General features: G+C 34.3%; 3 protein-coding genes and 1 long non-coding RNA gene across 6 annotated transcripts; 3 read left to right on the top strand and 1 right to left on the bottom strand.

The window, feature by feature from the left end:
- Positions 1 to 71: 71 nt before the first annotated feature.
- Positions 72 to 7,399, bottom strand: LOC114302731 (protein WVD2-like 7). Of its 3 annotated transcripts, none has more exons than XM_028247799.2 (10): positions 7,142 to 7,399; positions 6,849 to 6,933; positions 4,380 to 5,045; positions 3,896 to 4,108; positions 3,636 to 3,679; positions 3,459 to 3,551; positions 3,280 to 3,376; positions 3,102 to 3,173; positions 2,686 to 2,748; positions 72 to 741 (listed from the first exon to the last, which is right to left on the bottom strand). In XM_028247799.2, the coding sequence occupies exons 2-10, from the start codon at positions 6,888 to 6,890 to the stop codon at positions 601 to 603; spliced, it is 1,431 nt and encodes a 476-aa protein (XP_028103600.2). In that variant the 5' UTR covers positions 6,891 to 6,933; positions 7,142 to 7,399; the 3' UTR covers positions 72 to 600. The 3 variants fall into 3 exon arrangements, with proteins under 3 accessions (XP_028103600.2, XP_082726904.1, XP_082726905.1); XM_082870778.1 differs by having other exon boundaries at positions 7,029 to 7,153; XM_082870779.1 differs by lacking the exons at positions 6,849 to 6,933; positions 7,142 to 7,399 and adding an exon at positions 6,557 to 6,693.
- A 4,044-nt stretch (positions 7,400 to 11,443) lies between these two features.
- LOC145790297 (uncharacterized) lies at positions 11,444 to 13,416 on the top strand. The gene is made up of 3 exons (XM_082868055.1): positions 11,444 to 12,222; positions 12,312 to 12,452; positions 13,113 to 13,416. Exons 1-3 carry the CDS (start codon positions 11,869 to 11,871, stop codon positions 13,125 to 13,127), a joined length of 510 nt encoding a protein of 169 aa, XP_082724181.1. The 5' UTR covers positions 11,444 to 11,868; the 3' UTR covers positions 13,128 to 13,416.
- On the top strand, positions 13,133 to 14,201 carry LOC145791942 (uncharacterized). Its single transcript, XM_082872395.1, has 2 exons — positions 13,133 to 13,878; positions 14,092 to 14,201. Exons 1-2 carry the CDS (start codon positions 13,470 to 13,472, stop codon positions 14,199 to 14,201), a joined length of 519 nt encoding a protein of 172 aa, XP_082728521.1. The 5' UTR covers positions 13,133 to 13,469.
- Positions 14,202 to 15,226: 1,025 nt separating this feature from the next.
- Positions 15,227 to 15,867, top strand: LOC145790296 (uncharacterized). Its single transcript, XR_014328980.1, has 3 exons — positions 15,227 to 15,319; positions 15,435 to 15,574; positions 15,655 to 15,867. It is a non-coding gene; the product is annotated as an uncharacterized LOC145790296 (long non-coding RNA).
- The last annotated feature ends 421 nt before the right edge of the window (positions 15,868 to 16,288 follow it).

The following is a 16,288-nucleotide window of genomic DNA, read 5'->3' as shown; positions in this document are numbered from 1 at the left end:
CAAACGGGGTTTTGGTTAAGAAAATCACATCCATAGCCAACAACCTATGGTTTCAAAATCCGCAAGAGCGATTTGGGCAAATTGGTAGGTGGATACGAATAAGGTGAAAATAATACAGATGAAACGATTTTGTTGACCGCAATAACTAGTCATTTAAAACACATTAACTGTTATTTGTAGCATGGGGCATGTGAAGAAGATTCAACATACAATAATTGACGCAGGGCATCCTCTCCTTCACACAATCAAGCAAGAGAGGCCCATCATGTAATAGAGTGGTGACTCAGGACAAGGGCATAGAGTAAGATCTGGCCTCATTCCCCTTTGCCCGCCTGCTGATATACACTCTTGTTATGATGCCCATGGATGTGGGTGGGTAATGAATGGATGGAGAATGGCAATGCACATGGTCAGAAGGGAACACCAAGAAGCTAAATGACCCATTTCTGAAGCATTGCTAATGCCTACACCATTCATGTCCTTCCTCACCATGTCATTGATGCTTCGCACAGCTTCCACTTTACGCTTTCCGTCAACTCTGCCAATCCACTTCATTTTCGTTCAGAAGCTCCTTTCCCCAGTTACCTCACTGTGTTCAATTCATCTTGTGGAGGACGGTCTCTGATTGTTTGAGGACACTGCAGTTGGTCGGTGGTGAAGCTTGAGGCTGATCACTGCTCCACAGCCGGGGCTTGATGACTTGCTTTGAAGTTTACTTGATTTGGTGTTACTTGAAACAGCCTGGAATAAAAATAGATAAAGCTATGGAGATCAGATATTGCTTTCCTTGACTTGTTACAAATTTGTTCTTTATTTATATGTTGAAGATGTGGAAACATAATCCCAAACATAGCACAAACAAGGACCATAATTTACATGCACAGATATAATAGCTTAGCATTAGATTTTCAAGATGCATGAATAAATATATTTAAAGGCCTTCTTTGCATTGATGTTAAATACAAGGAGAATGAAAACATTTGGAATCCACGGTGAGAAGAATTTTGGTTGGCTGAGGATTCTTATATTTTATATCTCCGTATTGCCTTTAGGTCTCCCAATCTAATTTAACAGCCAACCTCCTACATGACTTCACCCTTTATTTCAGATCTATCCATCCAAAATGCAACCACAATGTTTTCTGGTCCAAAAAGGCATTTCTTGCCAAAGAAATTCTAACGACGCTGATTTCCGAAAAGCACACACTTCATAAGCATCAAATTGAAGCCAATATGTTCAAAAAGATCACCCCACTTCTAGAATGTTTTTTGGATGGGGTGGCCTATGAGAAACTATATGACTAAGACTTTACAAATATCTGGAATAAAAAATGAAGGGGATTGCAAAAATTCAGGACTTCAATAACTTAAAAAGTGCTACATAGGTTTGTTCATCCATATAATATGGAGCAGATGAAGAGCTAGTCAAAAATTAGCAATGAATGAAGTAAAGCAAGCATCTTGTGTGCAGTACAGTGCAGTGCAGTGTGAGAATTAAGAACATACCAAATTATGGGGGGGGGGGAAAATCTATACGATATAACAATAAGGCCAGCCATGCTTTATGATTCCATATAATCTACAAATGATTAAAACATGAGCATTGACTAAAGCGTGTGGATAAAAATCAGGCATGATGATTGAATGGTGGAAAAGAAAGTTGTAGCCTGCAAGTAATTCGGCTTTGGGGCTTTCTGGAGTTGGTTTAAAATTATTCTAAATTCTTAGTTACCAGTTAGCCACAACATCGCAAGAGCATACAAATTTTGATAAAATATTTAAAACCAAATTAAATATCTTGTGCTGGTTGGGTGGAGGGGCTGGATCATACATGTAAAATCTCAGATATTGGACCAGTCTCTCAAGTCAACTATGAATACTGGTCACCAAGAGAACAACATGTGCTCTGAGCAATTAGAATTCAGATAATCTTAATTCACATTCAACGGCTGGAAGCAAACAAACTTCTCAACTTCTTAAAATGAAGTATTAGCTTTATGTCCCAATCAACTTCTTTTTAGTACTGCATATCATCTACTACCTACTTCCACCTTTTTAAAATTAAATTGTTATTCTTTCTCTGTTCCCTTTCAGAATTTCTTCCTGTAATCATTTCTATTTGAATAAATAAATTAAAAAAAAAAAAAAATTATGAATCTACTCTGGGAAGGATTATGATCTGAACAGTGACTTCATAGAAAAATGAATCTTGAAGCAGTTTTCATATATATACAATAAAAAATCACGAATCAACCATAGAACGCTGCTCAAAATAAGTATTGCAACAAGATTCCATTAGAACTTGGTGCTGTAAGCATCAACTGTTCCCTGTATTTGTATTCAAAGCAACCTATTACTAGAGGGGGGGGGGGGGGGGGGGGGGGTTGTGGTTTGGATGGTAAAGTAGATGGAACCCATGCCTTCTCATTTCAAAGGATCTGAAGCCCCCTGCAGGAAGCCTATATTTGTGTGAAGGGAAAATCTATTTTAGAAAGTGTATATATATAAGGTGTAATGAGAAAACTTCTCCCAAGTTTGGGACATATTGTAATTTTACTCATGTTTCATGTTAAAATCATAATCAAGTCATTATTAAGACAAATTAGATATATGAACTTGTCAGTTTCTCCAGATATGAGAATAAAGCATACACAAAATGTCAGTGTTAACAGACTTGTTTACAAACCTTCGGTGTTTCTTTCAAATCAAGACTTTTTCGGAATTGTTTAATGTCAGCTTCTGTCTTCTCCTGCAGATACAGTAATTTCCAATCTAAGCATCTTCAAATTATTCTTAGTGCAAGCAGGCAGTAATATATTATCTGAATAAAAATCTATACAGAAATGAAGCAATTTGATTCAATATGAATTAAGTCTAGTCCAACAAATGATCACAGTTTGGTTGTATCTCCTGGTAAATTTGTTAGCACTATTTAACATAGAGAAATCAAAGAAAAATCTGAATCTGATAATAAAGAATCCAGATATGGTGTAATAGCAATATGACATGGATACAAAATGAGTTTATTCAGAGAATGTTCACCAAATTTATTTAATTTCAATACCCAAAAAAAAAAAAAATTAACTGCTAGAATTTATGTACCAGTTTATTTGCTTGAATTTGATTTGTCCCGGCCTTCTTTGCATGCTTTTTCTCCCCCAACTTCATGTAAAACTAAGATGAAAGAGGAAAACAGACAAATGAACAAGTCACAGCCATGATTCTTTTCCTTTTCTTTTTTTTTTTAAATAAAAATTAATAAAACAGCATGAGTTCTTGCCTCTTTCCTCCTTTCTGCCCGTTCCTCACTTTTGAAATTGAACACAGCCAAGCTTTGTTTCATGCCTGACTTAGTTGCATTCTCAACCTGCTTGGGCCTGCACAACAGTAACTCTATGTCAAACCTCAGAAGGTCAAAACATCCAAGTAATGAAGCATTGCATATGATGTTTCATAAACCTGTTTGCATTCTGACGTGCTTTAGGAACAAGCTTCTCTGAGGCAGAAGGCTTAGGTTCATGAACAACCTTTTTTGTCTTCAATTCCTTTTCACTGCTAATGAGAAGTATTTTTTAGCAGCATACCCATTGCAGATATAGATTTTCCTTGTGCAGAAATTCGAAAGGAATAAAATACCTTCTGTTATCATGAATAACTTTTGACTTTGAACCCTTAGGATCCTGTTAAGAATACCAGCCAATAACATGAGGGAAGAACAAATGAACAATATTCCAAAATAAGGGAATGCTACTTAAAAATATCAATGAAACAAAAACAAAAAAACAAAATGCATAATTGTCATTTTAAGAACATTAACTTGGGCCAGGGCAACATCCTATTGGAACCATTACTTCGGTATATTCAAAGGTACTTATAGATCATAAACAAATACTTGCCTCTGGTTTTGAAGTTCTGCATACCCAACGTGTGGTTAGAATGGCTGTGTGCGACGAGTGTTTTTCTGTTTTTGTGCTCTGTGAGTCTTCGCTTTTTGATCTAATATGTTTCTTTGCAGAGCATTTAGATGGCTCACTAGAAACATTTCTCTGAACCTGAGTGGAAGACTTCAATCTGGGCTTTGCAAGTTTGCTTTCCAATTTGGTCCCCACCTAGAGTCAGGGCATCAAGTAAGACACGTGAAAAGTACAATGGGGCAAGATCTGATTTTTCCATCCATGAAAAATATATAAAAAAAAATTGTATGCATGACACAATCATGTGCTGTAAGATAAAACAAAGCCATAAAGCTCATCTTTAGACATATCTTCTGGTTCACTGCATTATTGCTCTTAAAAAATATACAGGAAGACAGTAGTTTTTGACCCACTAGTATAGAAAGAGAGAGGTGCTATCAAACTATAACATGCTAAAAACACAAACCTTGGGGCAAGATTCTTGTCGGTGCTCCAAATTAACACTATCATCTTTCCCAGTGGAGTGACAATTAGTCGACAGATGCACAGGCTTACATGTCAAACCCACATTTGCTGATTTGTCATTAAGGTTCTCTATGACTTCTTTTCCTTGATCGGCATCAATGGCAGGTAAGCTTCCAGCTCCAGTTTGATATGCTTTGTCAGGGTTGACATGTTCAGGAACTCCTTGCTCAGCTTCATTGACATTGTTGAGATCAGTTTGAAACTGAGGTTCAGCACATGAAGTTCTCAAGTCACCTCGTACACATTCCATCAAGTCACAATCTCCATCATATTCTGAACCATCAAAACTCTCGTCAAATTGTACAGAATGACCACCTTCATTAGTGTGCTCAAATTCATCTTTGTAATCCATGTTCTCTGAGGTGTCATTTTCACTAGTTTGGCATTGTATACCATTTTGGCTGTCGGATGAACTTCGGCTCAAAAGGGCCTTCCTTTTGAAATGAGCTTCAAAATAAGCCTTCTTCTCAGTTACTGAACCTGGTTTCGAGTATTTCTCAACCTCTTCAAGATACCTGTTATGCGAGAAGGATGATCTCCTCTCCCAAGATAAGCATTCAGTTTCAAACCTTCCAAATGAGATTGATCCATTGTGTATAGAATCTGCCTGCCCAATTTAAGAAGAGCTTTGTTAAAAGAAGAAAAATTAGACCGCAACACAGACACTATATTGGAAGAACAGACAAGTTAAATTTATTAGTTGGTCATATCTTCGCTGAAGCAAAACATATGTAGTAAAATCAGCAATGACAGTCATTAGGTGCGTTTTAGCCATGAGTCAATGTCAGGTATTATAGTCTGTTCAAATAAAATTTAAAAATCTGCAGACTCATAAAATTCAACTAACATAATTATACAATTGTGCACATCACAGCTCAGTCACAAAAGAAATGCTTATGGTGAATGGTCTCTGCAACACTAGCAATACCTACAATTAATTCCAGAATTTTAATACATGAGTCAATGTCAGGTATTATAGTCTGTTCAAATAAAATTTAAAAATCTGCAGACTCATAAAATTCAACTAACATAATTATACAATTGTGCACATCACAGCTCATACACAAAAGAAATGCTTATGGTGAATGGTCTCTGCAACACTAGCAATACCTACAATTAATTCCAGAATTTTAATACATGTTTCATTTTTTCTAATAAAGAATGTTTGCCTTGCGCTCAACTTTCAATACCCCAAATTTGCTGCTCCAGCTAGGCTGACATATCTAAAGCTTACTGATGCCAAATAAAACTTTTAGATTTGAATCTTGAATGTTTTGTCTCATAATTTTGCCCTACATAATGAGAAAGGATCATTGCTCTCATTACAAAGCACAAGCTGCAATTATTAACCATATTAAGCCGAACTTTAAATTCCCACAAAAATACAACTGAATGTAAGTTATGTAGAAAGATGAGTGCAGATCATATCCATGGAAATGAGTGCTTAAGTGGAACTCCCTACTCAATGCTACCAACAATGAAATACAATTCAATCTAACGACAACATGCTTTCATAGAACATAGAACACAACACATTATCAATTTAGAGGGAAAGCTAGAACCAATGTTTAAAAAACAAAACTGATAAATGACATCCCAAAATTACGGATCCATCGACAAATACACACATGCACATATAATGTATATATCAATCTTAAAAATTAAAATGTAAACAGAAAGTTAAAATATAAATAAATATTAAATCAATGTCTTGTGTATATTGTTGGATTGCAGATATACATTGTCGGTTGGGCTCATCTCGGAATAGCCTTACCTTTTGACACAATTGGTGTGGGGAGCTCTTGGCTTCAAGTCACTCTGTATTTATTTATATTGTTGTGTCTATTCTCTAACAGCCTAAACTTATGAGATAATTGGTGACTTACCGGAGATATACATTGATTTTAAAAGAGTCTAACATAGCCAAAAACCACTAAAAAAGTCAAAAAGTCATAAAGAAATAAAAAAAAAATCAATAATTCATTTTCATCCTTGGTACTTTTTGGTTTTTTTTTTTTTTGTGTGTGTATAAAAAGTCAAAAAGTCATTCTCAAACCAGACAATTCCGGTTTTTCACCTCATAATTTAGCCCAAAAAAAAAAACACCAAAAAAGCCACCTCCCAAACCAATTCTTAGTTCCATGGCTAGTACTTAGCCAAATCCACCAGCATAGGCAAATAAAGGGCACGGCTTGGTTGCAACAATGAAATTTTGAGCACAAAAAGGCAGTAATTTGGTCACTACCAATGGAAATCTTGAAAGAGAAGAAACAAACAAGTATTTAGTAGTAAGAACCAATCACCAAAATGCAAATTGTTGGAGTTTGATTACACCAACACAAATCATTTATCATTAGCGAAAATCACAGTTAAGATCCATAATTTGCATGCATAAAACTGAAAATAATACCCGAAAACTAAGACTAAAAGGTTCTTCAATTTCACCAGCCATGGCCACACAATTCAAGCATCAATCGCTCGCATTCCACAATTATCTGCATCAATTTCAAAATTTTTACTTAATTAACCTTCCATACTACAAATTAAACACAAATAGTCATCCAAAAAAAAAAAAAATCAAAGCACAAACATTCTAACAAATTAGCACATCAACTCCATTACAGCCTCCATTACATAACACATCCACACACACACACACACACACATATATATATATATAGAGAGAGAGAGAGAGAGAGTTACAAGATCAGAGGCGACGTTGAACCAGATTTCGAAAGGAATCTAAAGAAAGCGTGGAGTAACGGAGACTCCAAAAATAAGGAAGTCGAGAGAGAGAGAGAGAGAGAGAGAGAGAGAATTCTTCTTTTGTGTAACAGTTAGTTATAAATGAATTTGGTTTAGTGAGATCATATTCTTAAGAAGGTCCATCAATTATCATGGTCTGTCCTCCTTCTCGTCTTCTTCTGCTGTTCACTAGCCGTTCGATGATAGCTTTCTGATGGATCTAACGGCTCAGGATTTAGGTAATTGTTTTGAGACAAAAACGGAGGAATTACAACGGTCGGGTTCCCGCCACGCGCTGGGTCGAACCGTTTAACTTTGGGGAATAACTGTACAGTGCTACAGCCCCGGATGGGTGGGTTCAGTGGTTTGAAGGTAGGTTAGTGGTTAGCGATCTGTCTAAAAAGAAAAATATTAGAGATCTCAAATAAATTATTAAATATTTTATTAAATTCTTCACACGGATATGGGATCTATACATATATAGGTTTGTGTGAATCTCACACATTTGATAAATTATTTAAAATCTCTAACATTACTAGTCCAAAAACACTCTCATCTTGGTTTGATCCTTCATTGTTTCTCGACGCAGCACCCTTATCCGTGGTCTCAAGTAATATTTTAATTTGGGATTAGGGATTTGCGAAACTTATGCAACTCTTTTATTTTAATACCAAAAAAAAAAAAAATACTATACAGTGCTACAATGAAAAAAAATTACAAAATTATGAAAAAAATATAACATTTTAATTATTAAAATATATAAATTTTACCATTGAGTTTTAATTTATTTTTTCTGAGCTTACTGACAAGTAATTCCCCTTTTAACTTTTGACTATTTGGTGGTCATTTCTATAAGAGAATGAAATGATTATTTTATAAAAGAAAAATGTTGGGAGCACTAAAAATAGTACTAATGATGTAACAGTGGGCTCCGCTTACTTTCTATGTCTTGTTTTTGCTTCTTTTTTTTTTTTGTCATTTCCAATACATTAGTACTATTAATGATGCATTTTTTAATAGTCTAAATTATTATTATTTATAAAAATATTTATTTTTATGTTTCGTTAGCTTAAAAAACATAATGACAAATACATTATAAATAAGATTATCTTTTACCATTTTAATGAATGATCAGTTTATATGAAAGGCTAATGAATCAATATTCCAATCCATTCCTTTTCTTTTCATTTCGATGACCAAATAGAGCATTATTTGTTCTATTATTTTTAAAAAGTGATACAAAAATGATAAATCGTATTGTTTTAGCCAATCAAATTTAATTTAGAATCACTTGTATTTGTCCTAAGAGGATAATATAATTGGATAAATTATACTGATCAACTCTTTGATCTGAAAAAAACTAAAATAAGTCTATAATTTTAATATAATTACAATAATTTTTTTTTGTAAGGTTAAATGGATCAAATTAACATAAATTTTGTGAAAATACAAAGATAAGTAAGATAAAATATATATTGTAGTGTAAAAGAAACGATAATATTATTTTCATCCGTATAATTATCAAATTATTAATGAATTAAATATAATGTTTTAAAATTATAATTATGTGAAAACTGTAGATGACATCAGCTTGATTGGTTCCATTTTTTTAAAAACACTTTTCAGAAAATTTTACTTTCTTATTTTTCGTATTTTTTTTATTTTTACTGATTTTTTTTTAATATTTTAAGCAATTTTTTTACTTTTTAGACACACCTAACATAAATACACCTAAAAAGTAAAAAAAAAAAATTGTAAAAAAAATCTTTTAAAAATTCACTAAATACCAAAAATATAAAAAAAAATACAATAATTCAGTACATTTTTTATATTTTTATGTATTTATTAATTTTTTAAAATATTTTTTCACATTTTTTTATTTTTTAAATACATCTAAGTAAGGTACATCTAAAAAAACAAAAAAAATATTTAAAATTTGAAAAATATTCACTAAAAACAAAAAAATACGAAAATCAAAATACTCAATTTTTAAAAAAAACTTAACTCAGAAAATTCAAACCAAAAATACTGATTAATCTTTTTTCAATCTAGTCTTATTAGCCAATATAATTTTTCTAGTGGATGTGTATAAAAGGTAATACGAAGGTAACGGACTAATGTTCCGTTTAAAACAAAAAAGGTAACGGACTAATGATTTAACAAGATCCAACCAAAGAGCTACTAATTGGCCAATCAGTGGACCCAAGCACAATATGTTCTCCTTTGCCAAATTAGGAAAATATTGTCCAAATAAATAAATGGGCAAATTACTGTTTATCATCACTTTATATCTTTTAATTCAAAATTATAATAGTTAATCTTCTTATTTATAGTTTTTTCTATTTTTATTTGGGGAATTTTTTTAAGGTCCCTAATTATAACAATTTAGAGGATAAATGACACACAAAAAGATAGTGATGCATCACGTCCCTGAAACAACTTAGCGCGCGTTTTTAATTATTTTGTGGACCAAAATACCCTCGCCAAAATAACACAGAAGCAAACTCATTCCGACGTCTCAGTTACATTCCAAACATCCAGCATCTTCACGAACAGGAGAACAGCAGAATTAGGGTTTCAACATCATCTGCACCATCGACATTAGAGTTTCGTTATCTTCTCCAAAAATCATTCCCATTCCTTCCTCACAAATTTCTCTGACCTAGGTTAAAGCTTCGTTTTCACTGCTCATCATCATCTCAGTCCATCTTCGTCACGTCGCATCTTCATCGCGGGCCATATCAGCTCGTCATTCAAGTTTCATCCTAACTCTGGTGAGTTTTTCTACAATACAACTAGATTTTCTCTTGAAACACAGTTAATAGCATTTTATAATAACCTTTCATAAATTAGGGTTTCAATTTCGTAATAAAAAGCTACCTGAATTTGAAAAAAATTATTTTTGTGTATTTTGAACTTATTCTTCAACATGTTTGTGTGATTTTATCTGTAAATTTCTCTGGTATTTGAATTTCTCTGATTTTTTATTAATGTACGTTTCTTCTTTCAATTTTCTCTGGCATGTTTATTTTCACAACAATTTTTTGTGTTTTTATCTTATTCTTGAACATGTTTCTGTAATTTTGCCTATAAATTTTCCTGCTCCGTAAATTTCTCTGTAATATGTATTTTTAATTGCAATGTCTTTCTTAATCTAGAATGTCTATTGCTTTCTTGCCTCTGTCTTAAGTTTCTCTGGTATTTATAATTTTCTCTGACCATATCACATCACTTTCCTCCCTTGTGTCTTTGTCATTTTTAATTTTCTCTGGAATTTTAATATTATGGACTGGAATGAATGTTTCTTCTTTGAATTTTCTCTGCCATATGTACTTTGAGAAAAAGTTATTTCTCTGAATTTTGATCTTATTCTTGAACATGTTTCTGTCATTTTGTCTCTGAATTTCTCTGCTTTGTAAATTTCTCTGGAATATGTATCTTTCTCTGCAATGTTTATTACACTCTTGCCCCTGTCTAAGTTTCTCTGGTATTTATAATTTTCTCTGACCACATCGCGCCACTTTCGTCCCTTGAGTGTCTCTATCATGGTTAATTTTCTCTGGTTCTGTATGTAAATTTCTCTTGCATTTTAATATTAGGAATTGAAATTTTCTCTGGAATGGAAATTTCCTCAAGAATGTGTAATTTTCTCCAGAATGTGCATTTTTCTCTGGTATGTTTATTTTGTTCAATTCTCGATTTCAATATGGTGTACTTCTCAGTGGCATGTTTACATTACTTTGTTTATTTTATCTTTGCTAATTGTGGAATGGAAATTTTCTTTCACTTGCCATGTTTACTTTTTTCTATCATTCATTTTCTCTGGTATGTTTACTTCTATCTGTAATTTAAACAATTATTGAAAATTTCTCTTCCATGTTTATGATGCTGTGTTGATTTTCTCTGACATTTAATTTTTAATGTCCAATTTTCTCTGGCATTCAAATTTTCTGTAATTTTCCCTTATCTGTAATTTTCTCTGGCATCTCCAATTTTCTCCCTTATTTGTAATTTTCTCTGACATGTCCATTTTTCTCTGGGATTTAATGTTGACATCTCTATGCTTTAATCATTGTCTAGAAATGGCAAAACATAAAAGCAGCGAAACACCGGAAACACCAAGCAAAAAACAGAAACTCTCTCAGTCTTCTTATGGACTAGGATCAAAAACCAGCAGCAAAACACTAAAAACACCAAGCAAGAAAGAACAACTCTCTCAGTCCTCTTATCATCTAAGATCAAAAACCAGCACTAAAACACCACAAACTCCTTTCCAAAACACACAAGTCCAAGCTGATGAAGCAACTAGCATCCAGATGAGTACCCCAACTTCAAAAGACTCAAGCTCAAGGGGGAAAAAACCTGTTAAACTCCACAGAAAGAGAGCTCACTACAGCATTCAATTCCGATCCAACCTCTCATCTGTCGTCTCCTTCTTTCAAACACTTAAATTCAGTTCAAAACATCTTCTAGAGCTTCAAAAGACCCCATTCTGGTATTTGAGCCAAGCTCTAACCACTGGAAGGATGGATCCAAAGAAATCTAGGAAATCCGATGATGATGTAGTTGCCATAATCCAATGTTACAATGAAAAAACAAAAGCATTCACAGTTGGGAAGAAGAACCTGACCTTTACAACAAATGACATGACCTTGATTTTTGGTTTGGAATGAGGTAAAGGAGCCATGTCATTAAGATACTCTAAAAAGCCAAAATCTGCATTCCTCAGGAGAAGATTCCAAAAGGACACAAGGCTCACTGGTCCTGTTCTTAAAAATGCCTTGATCAAAGCAATGAAAGGCAAGCAACCAACTGACTTCAAAGATGTAGCAATCATTGTTACATTGTACTTGTGTCTCACCCTATTTTTTGCAACAAGTGGGAATTCAATAGGTTGGGTTTTTATAAAGTATGTGGAACCTCTTGAATCAATGAAACAGTATGATTGGCCGGAAGCAATCACATCAACATTGATTGATTCTATCATGGCATTGCACAGAACTCCAGAAAAAGTTACAGGGTGTGTCATTGCATTGCTGGTAAGTATAATATCCATTCAAATTTGCAGTTATCATACTTACAAATTTGTGCGTTTACAAAATTTTATTTACTTTCATTTTCATCACAGTATTGGCTATGTGAACATGCAACTATCATTGACTCGGAAGACAGTAACACAACAGACTTCCCAAGATGTGCCAAGTGGAACCTTCAAACCTTGACGAAACAGCTCCAGAAGACACCAGTCCACTCTCTTGCACCTCGACAGGTTAGATTCCTATTGCTACTGAAATCTCAGTGAAATTCCAAAATTTCTCTGACCACTGCTTTGTTTCCCTCCTTGTGCATTGATTGATTAAGATTAATTTTCTCTGAAATATCAATTTATGTTTTCTTCTTTGCTTACCACTGGTCTATTTCTGCCATTGTAATCAATTTTCTCTGTCATCCAAATTTCTCTGGCCACAATTGTAACGCATTAACTTATATGCCCTGATTGATTTTCTCTAATATTTGAATTATGTTGTTTGTTACATAATTTTCTCTAGCCCATCAAATTTTATCTCCTTGTGTGTAATTTTCTCTGCCCATCACTTGTGTGCCTTGCATCTTTGATAAACACTGTTTATTTCTACCCTTCTAATGAATTTTCACTGGAATTCAAATTTCTCTGACACAAATATAGTAAAACATTAACTTATATGCCTTGATTGATTTTCTCTGATATCTAAATTATGTTGCTTGTTTCATAATTTTCTCTGCCCCATAAAATTAACTCCATCTCTCTAATTTTCTCTGGCCCAATACAATTTTCTCTGAAGTTTGTTTCCCATTAGTATCATTTAGATGAATTTTATTTTCCTTATTTGAATTTTTTCTCTCAGTGAATTTTGTAACATTTCTCTAATAAAACAGTCTCCTGTTATAGATTGATAACAAGTAGCTAGTCAAAAACCCATCTGAGGAGTTCTGTCTTGGCAAAAAGACGAAGAAAGAATTAAAAAAGGCAATTGTCATATTCAAGGAGACATTACAAGATCCATCTGAAGATGGAGGGAATGAACAAGCAGAAGGCAACACAGAAGAATATGAAGCCAGCAATGCACAAGAACATCAAGCAAGCAGCACAGAAGAACAAACCAGTGAAGAAAGTGAAGATATAGAACCAGAAGACAAAGAACAAAAAGAACAAAAAGAAGAAGACAGTGAACAAGAAGATGAAGAAGAAGATGAACAACAAGAAGAGAACAAGGATGAAAGTGATGAAGAAGAAAATAATAAGCCGATGGACCAACAACATGATGGCATTTGTGGCTCAACAATGCATCAGCCTAAAGAATTTGAGGAATCAAAGGATGCCCAAATTGCTGATCTACGTCAAAGACTGAAGGCACTGTCTCAATCTAGAAAAGAAGAAGACAGAAATTGGATTGAATTACTTGCTGAAAAGGATATTTCAATAAGAATCCTGACATCACATAACTCAGAACTTCAAGAAAAAGAAAGCACACTCCGAATGCAACTAAGGATGTTGGAGGTTGAAAAAGCAGATGATACAAAAACAATTCAACAGTTGAGGTGTTCAAATTCGGAGCTTGAAACTGAAAATGCTAAATTGCATGAACAAGTTCAAGAACTATCCGTCCAACTAGCAACACAACCATACCGAACACCAACACAACTTCAACCACAAGGTCAGTGAAAATCTTGAGCCACAAAAAGTTATGTCCTTGTGCCAACATAACTCAGAGAAATTTCTATTTATTATAATTTTCTCTGTCATTGGTAATTTTCTCTGGAAGTTACATCTCTCTGAACACATTAGTTATATTTCTACTCCTCATTTCATCTCTCTGTATATTTTCTTATTCCATTTTTGGGGCTTGTTTGATTTTTCCTGTGTATAGTTGAAATGCAAGTGGAACAACAACCAACAACCCAACAACAACAAATGCCACACAAACAACAACCGAAACAAAAGAAGAAACTCTATGGTAACTGCAAAATATTGAATTAAATAAATTTACATATTGAAATATCATCTGTTGCTTCAGAGAAATTTCACTTTTCCTAATACTTTCACTGTCTACAGTCAAAAAAGATCCGACATCAATGATAAAAAATTTAAAGGCAAAAGAAAGGAAGGAAAAGCAGCATGATCCAGAATTCCAATATCCCAAAGTTGCGAAAGTGACTAGAGCTTCAAAACAAGCTGCAAAGCAAGTTGAGCAAAGCACGAAGGACAAAGAAGTGCTTGATGCTGATGCGTACATCTTGCCTCAACCTATAAACATCAGAAAATCTTGGGTCTTTCCATAAACTCTTCCAATTTCAAGATTGATAAAAGATCATATAAAAGACATCTTGCAGCACATATCAAATGTGTCTGGGCTTGAGTAAGTACAACAAACAAAATAGAACATAGCAAACAACAAATTACAAACTTATGTTGCATTAACAACAATTCAATCCATTCTTTGTCATCTTGTAGAGCTTTAATTTGGACAAGTGAGTTGAATCTCATTACCTTTGAAGACATTGGAAACCTAATAAAGCAAAAAGAAATTGCCAACAATGTAAGTATTTCCCTTTCATCAAAATTTCTCTGCAATGTTCCATCAGCCTTTATAAAACAATATTACAATTATAAATCATATTTTTCAGGTCATTGATGGCTATGGAGAGATCCTTTTGGCTGACCAAATGAGAGAGAGACAATAACCAACCTCATTTTTTTTCACATCCATGTGCTTAGTATGTTACTACTATTTTATTTGATTTTCTCTGGAATTTACTTTCTACTTTCTCTTCTTAATATACTTCTTGAAGTCAGTTGTGTGACTAGTCATAACAAAACCATTTTTTGATTTTCTCTGAGCACAGAATTTCATTAAGATGACAGAAAATCAAACTTTTCGAGTATCCTTATTTGACAAGCACATTGAAACAGCATGGAGGAACTATAGGTTCCTCCATTTCCCAATAAATACTGGAGGTAATGAGAAGTCCACACATGGAAATCACTGGACCTTACTTGTCCTGGACAAACAAGACAATTTATGGAGGTTCTACAACTCACTGAGGCCAAGGAGGGATGATGCAGAAGACAAATATTTCAAAGATGCAAAACAATTGGTAACGAGTGCAAATTTCTCTGATCCATCATCATCTTTATGTGATGATAATTTTCATCGAAAACCATTGACTTGTCCGTAAATTTCTCTGTTATATAAAAATTATTTTTTTGCAGCAAGATTACGTGGAGAATTTTTTGAAAGCTTGCCTTGAAAGAGACGCTCAATCACAACCCTCTTTCAAATTAATAAACTCACAAAACACAAGTTACGACTTTGAGTATGTCAACAATGCTCCACAACAAGAAAGCGATTCGTAAGTTTCATACATCTATAAATAAGATAATTTGAATTGCATGTTACTTAAAACTAACCATACCTATAATTTGTATGCAGTCTGGATTGTGGCCTCTTTGTCTGCTATATAATGAAACAATATAGCAAGCATGAACCTATCAGCTCCAAATTGTCCACACAAGAGATAAGGTTGCTGAGGGCAGAACTCATAGAGAGATTTGTGACCGAAGTTGGCCGGTCATGGACTGAACCAATTGAACTACCTCCAGAAGAACCACAAATGTAATAGTGAAACTAGTGAAAGGAAGACAATGTACATATCCACACAGAGAAAATTGTCTCAAATATATGTATATATCCTTTCTTGTTGATACATTGAACGAATGATGATCCTTGACATATATGTATATATCTGAGAGGGTGATTTATGATCAGGAGTTGGGCCGAGGTAACGGCCGAGCAGATTGAGAGCCCAACGGTGCATGGAGCCGAGATGATTGACTATCCGCCAAGAAGTGGGCTGCCAGAACTTGAGCTGGGCAGAACTTGGGCCAAGTGTGAGCCGCCCCGACCCAAGAAGGAGCTCGGCTAGATAGCGCTTGGTTGGACCGAGCTGCCTGATCAGGGGATGGCTGAAGCCAGACAAGCTGAGTGACCGGCGCCCGAAAAGGCGTGGTCAACCGAGGAGACTGTTTGACCGGCAAGAAGGCCGACCAAAGGAGGTACCCGGGCT

Source organism: Camellia sinensis, chromosome 5 (assembly GCF_055761805.1).
Source record: "Camellia sinensis isolate YWXY chromosome 5, ASM5576180v1, whole genome shotgun sequence".
NCBI classification, from domain to species: Eukaryota; Viridiplantae; Streptophyta; class Magnoliopsida; order Ericales; family Theaceae; genus Camellia; species Camellia sinensis.
This window is presented reverse-complemented; position numbering and strand designations above follow the sequence as displayed.